We start from the raw sequence: 17,411 nt of genomic DNA on the forward strand, positions 1-17,411 counted from the left end.
GAAGGGAGAAATGTGAAGGTAGTCTTTAAGCATTTTTTTTAGACGAGCGTCCGTACCCTCTAGGGGTGCAAACAGCCCCCCTGCTCACACCCACTCCGTCAGGAGCAGAGAATGTCAGAGCAAGAGAGAGAGAAAAGCAAACAATCAAAAATCAATAGGTGCTGTTTGGGCTTTTAAGTATGCAAAGCACCGTGCAGGAAGCATATCGCACAACAAAGTAACAAGTAAGCCCAGCAAGGAAGGGAGCAATGTGAAGGTAGTCTTTCAGCATTTTTTGAGGAGCGTCCGTATCCTCTAGGGGTGCGAATAGCCCCCCTGCTCACAATATATTTGAGGAGTTTTATTTAATACATAATACGTGCTCTGATTGGGTAGCTTCTCAGCCATCTGCCAATAGGGTCCCTTGTATGAAATCAACTGGGCAAAACAACTGAGGAAGCATGTACCAGAAATTAAAAGACCCATTGTCCACTGAAACCCACGAACTAGTGAAAAATCTGCGATATATATTTAAATATGCTTACATATAAAATACCGTGAGAGAGTAAAGCCGCAAGAGTCGAAGCGCGATATAGCGAGGGATTACTGTATATGTTCAGCTTCAGATACACTAGCTGCACTGCAGTACTGAAGCAGATTTTCCCAATTTGCACATGAACTTGATTTTAGCACGTTGTTCTAACTGCAACATTGTGCTGAATGACTATGCACACCTCTAACTCAAACGGTAATTAAAACAACACTACACGCCGAAGCCAATCAAGACCTGTTACACACACAACAATGTGTGTGTAATCTTATCTCTCACTCTCCCGCTATATCATAATACCGGGAACTTTTTGACTGTCCCTCGTATTTTACTAAAGCTATGTTTTTTGGGTACTGTAACTTTAGAAGACCAAATCTAATGGGCTGAATTACTTTCGCTGGCAGACCTTTCAAGAAATACATTCACTAATTCAGTATTTTGGATGCCCCCTTTTATAATGTTTTCTTGGAGGTTTAGATCTCTTTTGCTGCAGTGCAATGTTACTAGCTCTTCCATTAAAAGTCTGACAGAATATCTTGACGAGCAACATCAGAAATGGAATGAAGTTTAAAAGTATCTGACAGCAGGAACCTATGCAAAAATCCAAGCTGGTAAAAGGTGGATGGTCCCTCCAGAATTTAGAGTGGGACAGAAGGAGTGGCTTGTGATGCAAGACATCTATTTGAAGGTTCTTCTCTTGGAAAACAGCCCTCATATTTTTTATTTTTCAATTTTGAAATGGACTGGTCTGGAATCACATAATTTAACTCTTTCAAGTCTTTGCCATTTGCAACCATCCTTTCAGGTGTCTCATTTTAACCCGAATTTTCTAGTCACTACAGTCATCAACTGCAACCTCTCCCAAGGTAAAGGTAGTGGGTATACAGAAATTTCTGATTCAGAAGATTTTCAATTCAAGAGATGAGGGTGCACTCATATTGTTAACTGGAAGGGCTGAAGCTCCAAGGATCATTGCAGGATTCCCGATTTTGACATTCATGCTCCACATTTTTTGTGATAATTTTCTTAATTCACACAAAGGTTTCCTTCTGGTTCTGACCCCTAATTACCTATTGGCTATTTTTCTGCTATATATTATTGGAAAGTTGGGGTGCGTGGTACAGGTAGAAATTTTCATGTATTATTTCTGCTGCAGTTCAGAGCATCAGGAAGCCACCTTTAATACTTGTCCTTCTGACACAGAGCCACATATTCTGGTGCAGCTGTGGAGATGAAAGTCAGTAAAGACTTCAACTTACTATAGCTAAATTTGAATGTCTGAACGGACTGTTTATTTCAGCAATTTATATAAACATATGTGTACTTAAGAAAATGTGTACTATAATAATCATTATGGACAGCAGAATCAGATTATAGTTGGGCCCCAACAACTTAATATTTGTATTTTGCATTGCTATTGTGCAACTTGCCCTTTGAGAGAAGGGGAAGAAGAGTTTCTGAATGGTGGGGAATAAAACTGTGCACACTAAGCAGTTTAAAAATAGGGGTGATGAACAGTGCAGCACGTCAGATGCTCTGACTCTAGACTCACAACAAGGTATTTGGCTTATGATGACAGTGATCCCCCTTGGGGGAAAGCAGTGTTCTCCAAACCTAGCAGAGTTGATCAGGGTCCTTTCTTAAAGGGAAACTAAAAAAAGTCTTTTCAAGTTCTATTAAACAGCTAATTGCATCTTTGTATCAATCCATCCTCTGCCATAACTCAGGTTGTAACGTAATATTTTGTATGCCGTACGACATGATGAAATTACATTTTTTTTCTTATTTTTTTCAATTACTTCAGATGATTAAGATTCTCCTTAAGAAAAGAAACATCACAGTAGAACTACTTAGTATTAATCTATGAAATCTGGCCAACAGAAGTACCTGTATTGGACCATAACCATGATAACTTTTAATCATATTGTGATATATATACACATTTTTGGCCATATTGCCCACACCTATTTGACATCTACATTCCCTGATAAACTACTTCGATCTTTGGGGCAAGCATTCTTGCCCACAACAATTCCCTGCAGACACTAAAAACTACAGTAAGTATATTGGCCATAATCGCAATATTTTGGCCAGTTTAGAGGTAATCTGCCAAGTGGAACACAGCAGAACGTATGGTTGGTCCACTATTTTTATCTAATGGATGTACATTTGTAAAGAGATACACTGTCAAAATTATATTATTAAGAAGAATTAACGATAGCTACCACCAAGCCAAAATTTTCAAAGTTGGGGAGGGGATTCTATCCAAACTGGCAAACTTGTACACTGTAGATATACTGACTGTTATTTATACTTCTGTTCTTCATAATAAACATTACTGAATATTTAATACGCCCCCAAAATAAAATGGGGCTCACAAATGCCTAATTTCAAGGAGAAAACTGTGGAAAAATACAACTCATGATGTAATAATATTGATTACTTTGCTTCAAAAACAAGGGAAAAGTTATCTTCTTTACTGTTGCACAGAAAAGACAATATTTATATAAGTGAAATATGCCTATTCAGATTTCAGAGTGCATGTGAAATGAAAATAATGGTAATAAATAGTAAAACTTTTTTTTTATTTTTTTTTTTTTTTTTTTAAAGAAAACCATTTCCTGACAACTAATAAATCAGAGTTCTTTGTTGAAGCATAACTCTAGACTAAAATGTGTGTTAATAAGACTGTACAGAAAATCTGCAACTGAAAACAATTCAGCTTGATTGTCTCTGCTACTAACAAGCAGAAATTAATTTTGTTCCAGTTGTCAACCTTAAAAAATACTAAGAAATTCTGTATAGCCAAGACGATGGTTTTTTTTTTTGGTTTTTTTTATTTATAAAAATACACATTCAATTAAAACACAAGGTTCCAGGGAGCTGAAACATACCACAGCATCAGAGAAGGGGGGGGTTGAACATAGATGGTATCTCTGACTATCACTGGCGGTTTTAAAAGATGTGTTTTAAATTATTCAAAATTATTCCTTGTTGAATATATTAGAATAAGCACTAAATACACAAATATACGCAAGGTACAATCAAGATAATTATTTATACTTGTGCATTATGTGTACTAAGTGCATTTCAGTTTATTCTTTTGTACTTTGTTTTTAAATATGTTGTGTTAAAAAAAAATTTAAAAAAAAAAAACTCTGAAGTGCAAGTGAGTTTTAATAAAACAGACACTAGAAGTAATTAGAATCACTGAGTGATTTAAGATGGACCAGACAACATATGGCTTGCAAAGAACATTACTTTATTATTTATGTTTAGTGACTACTCAGTAACATGAATATACTTTAATAATTTTCCACTGGCTGCTTATATCATCTCACAGTCACTCAGTTTTATGGTTGCAGTAGGAATGTCATCTGAACCAATAATTCAGAAACAAGTTTTATATTTAAAATATACAACTGTGTGAATAAAATATACTATCGTTTCTTCATCAAGTCATAGTACCACTATTAACAAGCAAAACATGAGCAGTGGATCTTAAATACAGGCAACAGTTTCACCTTTTATACCGCTTCATATCACTCTCCTTTATTAGGAATGCTTTGTGTTTCACTTGAAGAGCTTCACTGCAGCCCAGACTTATCCTGTACAGAGGAACTTTGATCAAGCCAGTCATGAACAAACAACCCATGGGTAGCATGTGAACGCTACTGCACTCCTACAAATTGATGAATGACTTCACATGAAATTTTGAAGGACAAAATTCTTGTAGGCCCACTGTAGAAGATAGGCAGAAAGATGGATGTGCTTACCTACTTTCTGCTTGATTGCATCACAATGTACATGTGGAAAATGCATGAAAACAGAAAAACATTAACTTCAGCTGGAAGGTGGAGAGTGATATAAGCTAGGTCCTCTTGTTAAAAAAAAGAGGATGGATTCAAAATTAAATAGACATTTTTAACTTTCTTAAAAAAGCCTCCTTTTCATAGTGAACAGAAAGTTGCCCATTTCACTAATGACAAAAACTTCCCAATAAAAAAATACAACCAGAAAGTTTCTATAAGCAATATTACACTGATTTGAATATTTAAACTGTAATAAACTTATGTAAATACATAAATGTAAACTGCCTATTTTGTGGCATGCAAGTGTGCTTGACTTTCAATGTGCGGAAACTGCAAGTTAGATATATAACTGCTGCTTACTTTATATAACTGCTGCTTACTTTTAACAGCATCCATCCTTCCAATTTAAAAAACATCTTATACTGAGTAGGGTCACAGGGGACATTTTCAGACAGTCCCAGCAAAGGAAACCAAAACTATAGCAGCATTAAATATTAAACGTGGATGGATCAATTTGAATTACAACTTCTGCTGCTATGCTGTTAGTGGTTGTTGTCATTCCTTTTTAAAATCAGAAAATATTTTACAAGCCACTTTTACTCTGGCAAGAAAGAACACACAGTTCAAGTGTACCATCTGGAGAATCCACTGCATCCACTAAACAGTGTCATCTCCAGACAAAGGAGCAGCTTCAGCGACAGACTGCTGTCACTGTCCTGCTCCACTGACAGACTGAGGAGATCGTTCCTCCCCCAAACTATGCGACTCTTTAATTCCACCCGGGGGTGTAAACGTTAACATTTAACATTATACAAAGCTATTGTCTGTTTTTCACCTGCATTATTATCATTCTTTAATTTAATATTATTTATTGTATCATTATGCTGCTGCTGGAGAATGTGAATTTCCCATTGGGATTAATAAAGTATCTATCTATCTATCTATCTATCTATCTATCTATCTATCTCTCTCTCTCAGCAACTTTAGAAGCACTGTTATACAAAAAGTAAAATTAATTTAAAAATAATCTTTGCTGCAGTAAAAACAAAATAATCCCAATAATCAGCAGTAGTGTATTAATAAATTAATATCTATATTAGTCCCCAAACACCCCAAAATACTGATCAATATATCCACCATAAATAACATTCTCATATTTGGTAATTTCAATTCAGGGGGCCAGATCCTATAACCTGTATGAATGTGTGCCGGTCAAACACAGACCCCTACCCCAACACCCCACACAAACACACAGACACACACAGAGGGGGTTAATATAGAATCAACAGTAAACCTGTCTTGCAAACGTTGGGAATACGGAAGAAAAACCAGAGTACACAGTGGGAAACCAAATGGATATGTGGAAAACATGGAAAATGAATACCAAGCAATTAAAATGTGAACATTAAACTGTTAAAATAAACCACAAAACCATTTGGTTCCACTTTCAGTGTCCACTATATACCTGCCTTTAATGATTCAGTGTGCTGCACCAGTAGATTACTTACTTTAGATCATATTCTTTAGCACTGAAGTTTTGTTTATTGCATACTTCTTCCAAGACCTAAAAAATACAAACAAAAGCTCAGAATTATTTAATTATTTTGATAAACACACACTGTAAGAGAAGCACAATTATGTTATGTTTATTTTTTATTGTTTTTTTAAGTTATTGAATAGGACACTTATCAATCAAAAATACATTCAGGATAACATCAGGATAATATCAGTGCATTGTGTTAATGTCAAAATCTATCCCCTTGAAAGTATCTGGAGTAATTACTTGATTTGTCAAACATTTATTTATTCAGAAAGATTTTATTTTTCTCCAGTTTAAGCTGACGTAAGTCAAAACAGTTTTACTATGTGCATTGTTGAAGTAGTCCATTATTTTTAAAAAACAAATAAATGGGTGTTCCTGCCATATCAGTATCTAATTATAATGGCTTAAATTTTACTTTAATGTGGCTGATAACTCTTATGGTGGCAACATCACTCAGTTAATAATTTTAGCAGAAATGAATAACACTGAACATTACATCAGCGCAAAAAAAAAAAAAAAAAAAAAAACGCGCATTATTTCTTGTCACAATATATAACTGACTAGCAAAATACCCGCGCTTCGCAGCGGAGAAGTAGTGTGTTAAAGAGGTTATGTAAACATATATATACATAAACATATATACATATATACTGTACATATATATATACATATACACATCCACATATATATACATATATCAACATATATATATACACATACATACACATATATATATATATATATATATATATATATATATATATACAGTAATCCCTCGCTACTTCGCGGTTCACTTTTCGTGGATTCACGACTTCGCGGATTTTATATGTAAGCATATCCAAATATATAACGTGGATTTTTCACTGCTTCGCGGGTTTCTGCGGACAATGGGTCTTTTTACTTGCTTCTTAAGTTGGTTTGCCCAGTTGATTTCATACAAGAGATGCTATTGGCGGATGGCTGAGAAGCTACCCAATCAGAGCACGCAGTTAAGTTCCTGTGTGCTGCTGATTGGCTCAGTGACAGAGCATTGCATTAACCAGGAAGTCTCATCTCACTCATGCAGCATTAACGTGCTACTGCACAGAAGATGCAAATGATTGCAGAAAAGGTAAAAGTTTTGGATATGTTGAAGGAAGGGAACAGCTACACTGCTGGAGGACACCATTACAGCATAAATGAGTCCACGATTCTTTTTATCTAAAAAGGAGGAAAAGCATATAAGATCTACGGCCGCAGTGTCCTTTAGGCAGGGTGCAAAACGAGTTGCAAGTGGACGTGATAAGGCAGTAGTCTGGATGGAATCTGCTTTAGGAATCTTTGCAACAAGGTCGACGACATCATGACTGCCTACAAGCTGCTACGTGTACTTCGCCATACAGTAAGTGTAAACTTATCTACCGATTTCATATTGCTTAGCAGTCGTCCCTGTTATTAATAGAGTAAATGGTGGGTTGTAAACAATACAGGGAGGGTTTAAAAACGTCCAAATACATGTTAAATAATTAAATAAATATGGTGTCTCTACTTCGCGGAAATTCAGTTATCGCGGTCAGCCTTGGAACCTATCTCCCGCGATAAGTGAGGGATTACTGTATATATATATATATATATATATATATATATATCTATATCTATCTATATCTATCTATATATATATATATATATCTATCTATATCTATATCTATATCTATATATATATCTATATATACAGTGGTGTGAAAAACTATTTGCCCCCTTCCTGATTTCTTATTCTTTTGCATGTTTGTCACACAAAATGTTTCTGATCATCAAACACATTTAACCATTAGTCAAATATAACACAAGTAAACACAAAATGCAGTTTGTAAATGGTGGTTTTTATTATTTAGGGAGAAAAAAAAATCCAAACCTACATGGCCCTGTGTGAAAAAGTAATTGCCCCCTGGACCTAATAACTGGTTGGGCCACCCTTAGCAGCAATAACTGCAATCAAGCGTTTGCGATAACTTGCAATGAGTCTATTACAGCGCTCTGGAGGAATTTTGGCCCACTCATCTTTGCAAAATTGTTGTAATTCAGCTTTATTTGAGGGTTTTCTAGCATGAACCGCCATTGCATCTCAATTGGATTCAGGTCAGGACTTTGACTAGGCCACTCCAAAGTCTTCATTTTGTTTTTCTTCAGCCATTCAGAGGTGGATTTGCTGGTGTGTTTTGGGTCATTGTCCTGTTGCAGCACCCAAGATCGCTTCAGCTTGAGTTGACGAACAGATGGCCGGACATTCTCCTTCAGGATTTTTTGGTAGACAGTAGAATTCATGGTTCCATCTATCACAGCAAGCCTTCCAGGTCCTGAAGCAGCAAAACAACCCCAGACCATCACACTACCACCACCATATTTTACTGTTGGTATGATGTTCTTTTTCTGAAATGCTGTGTTCCTTTTACGCCAGATGTAACGGGACATTTGCCTTCCAAAAAGTTCAACTTTTGTCTCATCAGTCCACAAGGTATTTTCCCAAAAGTCTTGGCAATCATTGAGATGTTTCTTAGCAAAATTGAGACGAGCCCTAATGTTCTTTTTGCTTAACAGTGGTTTGCGTCTTGGACATCTGCCATGCAGGCCGTTTTTGCCCAGTCTCTTTCTTATGGTGGAGTCGTGAACACTGACCTTAATTGAGGCAAGTGAGGCCTGCAGTTCTTTAGACGTTGTCCTGGGGTCTTTTGTGACCTCTCGGATGAGTCGTCTCTGCGCTCTTGGGGTAATTTTGGTCGGCCGGCCACTCCTGGGAAGGTTCACCACTGTTCCATGTTTTTGCCATTTGTGGATAATGGCTCTCACTGTGGTTCACTGGAGTCCCAAAGCTTTAGAAATGGCTTTATAACCTTTACCAGACTGATAGATCTCAATTACTTCTGTTCTCATTTGTTCCTGAATTTCTTTGGATCTTGGCATGATGTCTAGCTTTTGAGGTGCTTTTGGTCTACTTCTCTGTGTCAGGCAGCTCCTATTTAAGTGATTTCTTGATTGAAACAGGTGTGGCAGTAATCAGGCCTGGGGGTGGCTACGGAAATTGAACTCAGGTGTGATACACCACAGTTAGGTTATTTTTTAACAAGGGGGCAATTACTTTTTCACACAAGGCCATGTAGGTTTGGATTTTTTTTCTCCCTAAATAATAAAAACCATCATTTAAAAACTGCATTTTGTGTTTACTTGTGTTATATTTGACTAATGGTTAAATGTGTTTGATGATCAGAAACATTTTGTGTGACAAACATGCAAAAGAATAAGAAATCAGGAAGGGGGCAAATAGTTTTTCACACCACTGTATCTATATATCTATCTATATATATATATATCTATATATATATATATATATCTCTATATATATATATATATATATATATATATATATATATATATATATATATATATATATATCTCTATATATCTATATCTATATCTATATCTATATGTATATATATATATATATATATATATATATATATATCTATATGTATATATATATATATATATATATATATATATATATATATATATATAGCTGATTACCCAGTGGATTCGCTCACTGAGTGCAAGAGAAAAAAATAAAATGTATGTATAAAATAAGTTTAATTGCCAAATTTATTTTTCCACAAATAAAGGGCACTTACAATAACATAGGAATCAATATAAACAACATTAACATCATTATCATATGAGAATATGAAGTAATATATAAGAAGCACATTGCATATAAATATAAATTATTAAACAGTAAAATGTTCTTCTATAATACGCTACCGTGGCTATTCGTTTGTCTGTCCAGGATTTTAAATCACCTGTAGCTCGCAAACCGTTTCACCTATTGACTTGAAATTTGGTACACATATACTACGTCACGTCTACTATTCGCTTTCCCACACATATGAACATATATATATATATATATATATACACATACATACACATATATACATATACATACATAGTGCATTGCAACACGGGCTGTGATTGTTACATGGGAGGGAGAGGACAAATCACAGCTTCCCGCTTTCTAATCGGGCTTGTGATTGCTGCTTTGACGGATGCCCAGATCCCACAGTATTTCCCTCTTAGGAGAGGCGTTAGGCAAGTGTAATTGAATAGCGGTGCTGCAAGTTATTACTCTTTTTATCTTTATTTTATTTTATTGTAGAGTCAACTCACAGCTGCGCGCACCAGTGCGTGCGTGGCGGATGCGTACAGCTGACGTTTTCATTGTCTACCACCTCCGCTAATCATTCTTGAGGCAGATTGAAGACTTAAGTGCCAGCTTAACTGAAAAATTAAAGAAAACATACTAAGTTTTAAAAAAAATCAGTTTTAACGGGAAAAGATGCCGACGAAAGAAGAGAAGCAGCGGGACGCTAGGGTGAAGAGCTGCTCATTAAGCAGCAAGCGCATCAACCTCTGAGCAAACGAATGGTAAACGTACAGAGAAAGAGGATAAATACTATGAATGGTCATATCAAGTATATTCACTCCACGTTATCGTGCAGTGCGCTGTTACTGGTATTTTGATAAAAGAATCTGAATAACATATAAGAAGCGTATAAATTATTAAACAGTAAAACATTAACATTTAAGAAGTAAAGATACATTGAGTACTACTGTAGTGCTTTCGGGTATAGTACATTTTTTGTTTGCCCATTACATGCATAAATGTATACATTTTTTGGTGTACCTACCCAAGAACACGCGACATTACCCGGCAGTTAAAAATTTATCGCTCCAGCAATTTTAACTCTGTTACAAAGTCATCTAATATGGTATTGCAAACGGCAGCGGGAGCGTTTCTATAAACTCAATTTAAACTTACTGTTTACACCGTGCTTTGAAGATGCATAGTATGCGACACGTGTTTCGCCGTAATTGTGGGCTCATCAGGAGCACACAGTCACTGCACTCCCTTACGGGAATCGATCCTCGGACGTAGAGGCGAAGCCCCTAACGTTGTGCCACGGTGTGTGGTTCGTTCATTTGACAGCATGTAGATCGGGGTAATTACATTGCAGGCATTCGTAGTCTGATTCACAATCTGATTGTATGGGTGGTTACCTACCAGGTAACGCTTGTGGTTGGTGAGCAAGTCGGCTAACTTCTGCCACGTTGCCCTCTTTCAGTTGCGAGAAGCAGATCATACAATGGTTGAAATAGTTTAATATATATAGCAAAATCACCGCGCTTCGCAGGGGCGAATATGGTATTGCAAACGGCAGCGTTTCTATAAACTTAAAGTTACGGTTTATACCGTGCTTTGTTTCATATTCTTTTCCTACCTTATCAATTGTGTAATGTGTTTTTTGAACAGGTTTGATTCATGGAAGTGATCACTCCTGCTGCGTTCAGTCACTTCACGTGAGCCGCTCTCTTGTGTGATGTTGCGATGTCCACGGGTTTATTTAATGTTAGCTAAGACCCGGCAGTTAAAAGTTTCTCGCTACAGCAATTTTAACTCTGTTACAAAGTGATGCAAACTCTCGTTTATACCTCGTGTCTTCTCATTAAACTTGTATCTCGCGAATATAGCATTGCAAACGGCAGCGGGAGCGTTTCAATAAAGTTAATTTAAGGTTACGGTTTACACCGTGCTTTTTTATACCTCGTGTCTTCTCATTAAACTTGTATCTCGCGAATATGGTATTGCAAACGGCAGCGGGAGCGTCTCTATAAAGTTAATTTAGACTTACGGTTTACACCGTGCTTTTTTATACCTCGTGTCTTATGAAGATGCTTGTATGCGTCACTCACTCGCTTCTTATTGTTTCGCTGCCTTGTCAATTGTGTAATGAATGTTTTCTTCAGCGCTCTTTGGGGCTCCTCCTTCTTTTCTACGTACTGAGTTCACAGTCAGTTCACGTGATTACGTGGGAGGCGTGATGACGCGACACGCAACTCAGTCTCCTACGGCCATCTTGCTGCCTTCCATTACAGTATATAGACAAAAAAGAGGTTCCAGTTATGACCATTACGCGTATAATTTTGAAATGAAACCTGCCTAACTTTTGTAAGTAAGCTGTAAGGAATGAGCCTGCCAAATTTCAGCCTTCCACCTACACGGGAAGTTGGACAATTAGTGATGAGTGAGTCAGTCAGTCAGTGAGTGAGTGAATCAGTCAGTGAGGGCTTTGCCTTTTATTATTATAGATGTAGAGAGGAAATATATTTGAATTTTTTTTAAGCCAGCTATGGGAATTTAGAAGCAATTAATTTTATTGGCAAATTATAAGGCACTACTTCTAAATTTCTAAATTTGCCATAACTGATGCACCACTAACAACAGCACTGCTATGGAGATTGATATGAGGGGTGTTCAGTTATCTACTAGAGTATGAAAGAAAATAGCAAGCACTTTGAAATAAGTCCGGGCATGTCGTGACATATCTTAAGGTTACTCATGCACAGTTGTGGCTCAGTGAGAGTCTAACATTCCAAGAGTCAGGAATTCAGGAGAGTCCTCATGCGAATCAAGTAAGAAAATGCGTTTGACCGGCACATATTCATACAAGTTATAGGATCTGGACAACTGAATTGGATTTATCAAATTTCTCACAAAAGGGAAAAAGCCAAAGGAGATCCATGAATGCATGACTACAGTTTATGGCGAGTATGCCCCATCATCCTATAAAGTAAAATTTTGGAGCAAGCAGTTAAAGTGGGATAGAGTGTCCATTGAAGTTGACCTTAACACTTGACGGCCTGTGGAAGCAACTTCCTCAGAAATGTGCAAGTTAACTTTGCCAGACAATAAATAATTCATGAAAAGCTGGGCATGTCAAAAGTCAGTGCAAGATGGGTTCCAAGAATGTAGAGGCCATGTGAAAAGGACACAAGGCACCGGTGCTGTCAGGAGAACTTATAGATGCTATATGGCGACCATGCTCATTTTTATTCATCGTTTGGTGACTGGAGGGGAGACTTGGGTCTTTCACACAGTTCCAGAGTCTAAAATGGGGTCAGTGTAGTTGAAGCATAAGTCATCCCCAACCCAAAAAAAGTTCAAGACAGAAAAATCTGTAGGCAAACTCATGGCAACTGTCTTCTGGGAAAATGAAGGACTCTTATGGACTCATAACTCATAATAATTTAAGACAAATTTACATTTCACATGTGTCAACTACACTTGCTCTCCTGAAAGTTATGCTTACTTCTGAAAGATTCGCTTGCTTCTGGAAATTACGAGTAAAATTCTCAGGCATAAAACTGTCAAAAATACATCTCTGGACGCACAAGGCATTATTTTTTTATCAAATCGGAAACAATTGATTTTTGTTATTATGCATGTGCCACAAAGATGAAATGGTAAGAGTTATTTTTGACACACCATATATGTTTGTGATTCAACTGGAGGTCTTGGGGACCAGAATTTTCCCTAGCAGCACTTAGTGAACAATCAGTCCTGGCTGTGACACTAATTTGTCACAGGGATGAGCCATTGGACCCTCGATTTACTACACCTGCAAGTCTTTGGGAGGTCTGGCGTAAAGCCAACGGAGAACGTGACCATTTCACATTAGCCTGAAGTTATTTGCTTCCAGCCAGTTTCTTATTTACACAACTTGTGCAAAGCAGTTACTTATTCAACATTAAGAGCCAGCACAAACATTCTGCAGCATAAAAATATTAACGTGCATCACTAAGATAGGCCCTTTATTTGAAAAAAAGAAATCAGTTTCCCACATTTTATAACTGATCGGATACAAAGGAGTTACATAAAATTAGACCAACTTAATTTTCAAAGTTTTGCAAAAAGACAGGTGCCTTTGTTAAATGACAGTTCGCTTTTGCCCAGCTCAATGACTAACTTGGCACACAGTCACATCTAATGAGTATGATGTACTCTGATGTTTAATGGGCACAGTAAAGCTTTAAGTGATGTTGGGCAGCCCTCATTTTCATGGCTTTGTGACAAGACAGATGCCTTTGTTATATACATTACACATTGGTCAAATTGACAGACAAAGTTGCCACATTCCCATATCTAGCGAATGGAATTAGATGTTTAACAGGCACTGTAGAGGGTTAGATGGCAATGGGCTACACTAGTTCTGAGAAAATACAGATGCCTTTGTTATGCTGCAGTTGAGTTTTGCACAGACCAATGTGACTACCTGTCTTGTATCATTCCCATTTTAATGACTAAAATTAACACTGATGTTGAACAGGTGCCGTAGAGGGTTGTGCAGCATTTTCTCACCCTTATTGTCGTAGCTTTGTGACAAGATTCCTTTTTTATGCTGCAGTGGAGATTTGCCTGGTCCAAAGTGAGTTCAGGGGTTAAACTGGCTGGCAAACTTGCCAATTCCAATGAACAGGTTTCACTATGCTGCTCAATTGCCATTGTAAAGTGTTAAATGTTTAATAATTTTGTGACAAGATGGATGCCGTTTTAAAATTTCAGTTGAGTTTTTCTTGTCCCGACATGGTTTCAAGGGTCATAATGACTGGCAAAGTTGGCACAATGTAAATATGATGAATGAGATTTGTGTGATATTTAATTGGCAAAGAGAACAGCTTTATTCTTCTGGTATAGGTTCCAGCTTACCTGTGACTCTGCCTTTACTCAGGATAAAGTGGTTTAAGAAATTGGATTGATAAATGGATAAATACACAAATAAATAAAATAAAAATAAAAAAAAGTACTGTGAAAATGTGATAAAAAATAACAACATGAAATGCAAGTATAAACAATTAAATGTGTCCCAAAATATGCCTTTTGTTCCTTATTTCTTTATGTCAGTCAGTCATTTTCAAACCTGAATAGAGTCGCAGGGGTCTGCCAGAGCCTACCCTAGCCAGCATAGGGCACAGTCCACCACAGGGCGAGCGTGCGCACGCACACACACGCACACACACACTTTAATACCACAAAAGCACCTAACCTGCATGGCTTTGGACCGCAGTAAGAAACCCCCATAGACACAGGGAGAACTTGCAAATTCCCATATTTAATTTTATTACATATTTATTGTTATATTTTATAGTTCTTTGATTTATTTTGCTTATTTATTTTTGTCTTAAATACCCCTCCATTATAAAGGGCATAACATTCTCCGCACTCAGTCGTTAAATCTAACTCAGTGCTTCCATAGCAAAATCGCAAGCATGCATTAAAAAAAAACAAAAAAAAAAAACAGCTCACTTAAAAACAGTGCCATCACGAGGGGGCTGCTTCAAAAGTTTATATTGAGCAAAGCCCCTGATCTTTACGTCTGTTTTGTATATATTCATATCCTCCAAGGTGGGGGGTCATAATTCTGTGCCTCCCACTCCAACTCCAAATCTATGACCAAGAGTGCTGAAATCCAAAGGTTGCAAACATTCTGCAACATCAAACATCTGGACACTAGGCTAAGACGTTATGTAAAGTTTAAAACGCACTGCTGTTTAAATTTGTTAATTTCATGCTGTCACTTGTTAGCGTTAATTGCATGTTGTCACTGTCTGATTAATTTCATTGTGTCGTTTTTATTTTGTTTTTTTGCGTTTTGCCCTTTGGAGCCACCATAAGAAGGCCAAGTATGAAGTACAATAGCTGTCAAAAATAACTCTAGCATTTTACCTCTGTGGCACATGCGCAGTAACAAAAATCGATTGTTTCTTCCTCGATAGTGAATGTCATTGGTGTCCAATTACATATTTTTGATCGTTTCTTCACGCCCAAGAATTGTACTCTTAAATTTTCAGAAGCAAACGTAACTTTAAAAAGTGCAAGCATAATTGACATGCGTGAAATGTAATAATTTAAGTCAAATTTACGAGTTATCTTTGACAGCAATCTTACTCCATAGCCTTCTGCTTCTAGAATTCATGCCACACAAGACAATCATAACTGGGGGAGAGCCAATCACCTGTTCAGTCTGTCCCCAAGGCTCCAGAAAGTGCCACTGCTGCTGAAAACATCCTGCACTGTTCATGTTCCAAAGAAGCATTGCATTCGACTGATGATCCTAATGTGATGTGGGAGACTTTCTGTTACAAGACCCTAAAGGTTGTGGAGGGCTGTGTTGGCATTTGCCGGTGTTCCAAGAAGGAGGTGTTTCATCTGGCAGGGCACCACGGTATCATAGAGAAAAGTTGCAGCGCATGACTTTATAGCAACTCTAGTCTGTAACGGTAACTGACAAAGACAGCTGCGAGGGTTTTAAGGGTAGAAAAGGGGGCATTTGCTAAAGGAATCTGTGAGCAAGTGACACACCTTCTGTGGTGTAGTGACACAAGTCCTGCTTACAGAGGAATCGAAGAATTACACACATCCAAATCTGTTCCACGGAGAGCTGCAGTCCTGGAAGGTAACGGAACAGTCCTTACGGATGACTCTGCAATTGTGACCCGCTGGGCTTGCTACTTTGAGAGGCGGTTTAAAGATAATCATTCAGCTAGGACACAGGACATTTCTGGGTCCATGGTTCTTGAGCCTGATCCTCCAGTTGGATATGAACCACCCAGTCTCACTGAGATTGCACAGGTAGTAAATAAGCTGAAGGTAGGGAAGGCTACAGGGATCTGTGGTATGCGGGATGCATTTCTCCAGGCTGTTCTCTGTGCCTGCTAAGGTCCTTTCTAGGGTCAGCCTCAATAGGATCCGTTATCACTTGCTCACCTACCAGCGACCAGAGCAGTCTAGTTTTATGCCTAAAAAGTCTACCATCAATCACATCCTGGCACTGAGGGTTCACATGGGGCACAAAACGCAAATATCAGCAGTATCTTTGCAGCCTTTGTCAATTTTCAAAAGCATTCGACTCAGTTGATCACCTTCCCTTTGGGACATCCTGAGACTTTGTGGGATCCCCTCAAAGTTGCTGGATATCATGGCTGGCCTGTGCACTGGTACTACGAGTGCTGTGCAGAGTGGAGGCAGAACCTGTTCAATGCTTGCATGGACTGGGTGTTGGGCAGGGTTGTCGGGTCCAGTGGCTATGGGGCATCTGTTGGAGAAGAGAGATTCACTGATCTGGACTTTGCTGATGAAGCTGTGATGTTCAGAGTCAATGGAGGCCATGATCGGGGCTCTTCAGAGACCGAGTAAGGACTCCGAGTGTCTGGTCTTACAAGCATCCTGGCTAAAAACTAAGATCTAGGCCTTTAACACTAGAATTTCCAGAGCCTACCAAAAAACTCGTAGATCTGTCCCAGCTTAAATCGCTTCACACCTCTCCATCAGCGTCTTTTGTCCTGTAAATGTGTCGATAAGCAGCAAGCAGCCTGCTATCACATCCCCCACCGCCGCACATGTTTTCTCGGTTCAAGTCTGTTTACCTGCGTGTCAGTTGTATAGCGAAGCAAAATGACACCTTTTATAAATACTATATCGTTATTTGGAACACATGCATTTCATGTGTGTTCCGTGTCTACAACAATCTATGTACAGTAAACACATCGTTAAAAAAGAAATGTTTTTCATGTTTTAGTAATAATTGACAAAATGTAGACATGAAGTGTTTAATGTGTGAAGCCTGAATTTCAAATATCAAACACTTTCACAAAAGGTACAAAT

The 17,411-nt window shown here is 37.8% G+C and overlaps 1 protein-coding gene across 1 annotated transcript in view; it reads right to left on the bottom strand.

The window, feature by feature from the left end:
• aspscr1 (ASPSCR1 tether for SLC2A4, UBX domain containing) overlaps positions 1-17,411 on the bottom strand; it is a 165,376-nt gene that overhangs the window by 122,783 nt on the left and 25,182 nt on the right. Inside the window, exon 2 of the mRNA XM_051936248.1 lies at positions 5,850-5,905. Coding sequence (XP_051792208.1) covers positions 5,850-5,905 — 56 coding nt within the window. The remainder of the gene's footprint in view (positions 1-5,849; positions 5,906-17,411) is intronic.

The sequence above is a fragment of the Erpetoichthys calabaricus genome, chromosome 14 (assembly GCF_900747795.2).
Source record: "Erpetoichthys calabaricus chromosome 14, fErpCal1.3, whole genome shotgun sequence".
Classification (NCBI taxonomy): Eukaryota; Metazoa; Chordata; class Cladistia; order Polypteriformes; family Polypteridae; genus Erpetoichthys; species Erpetoichthys calabaricus.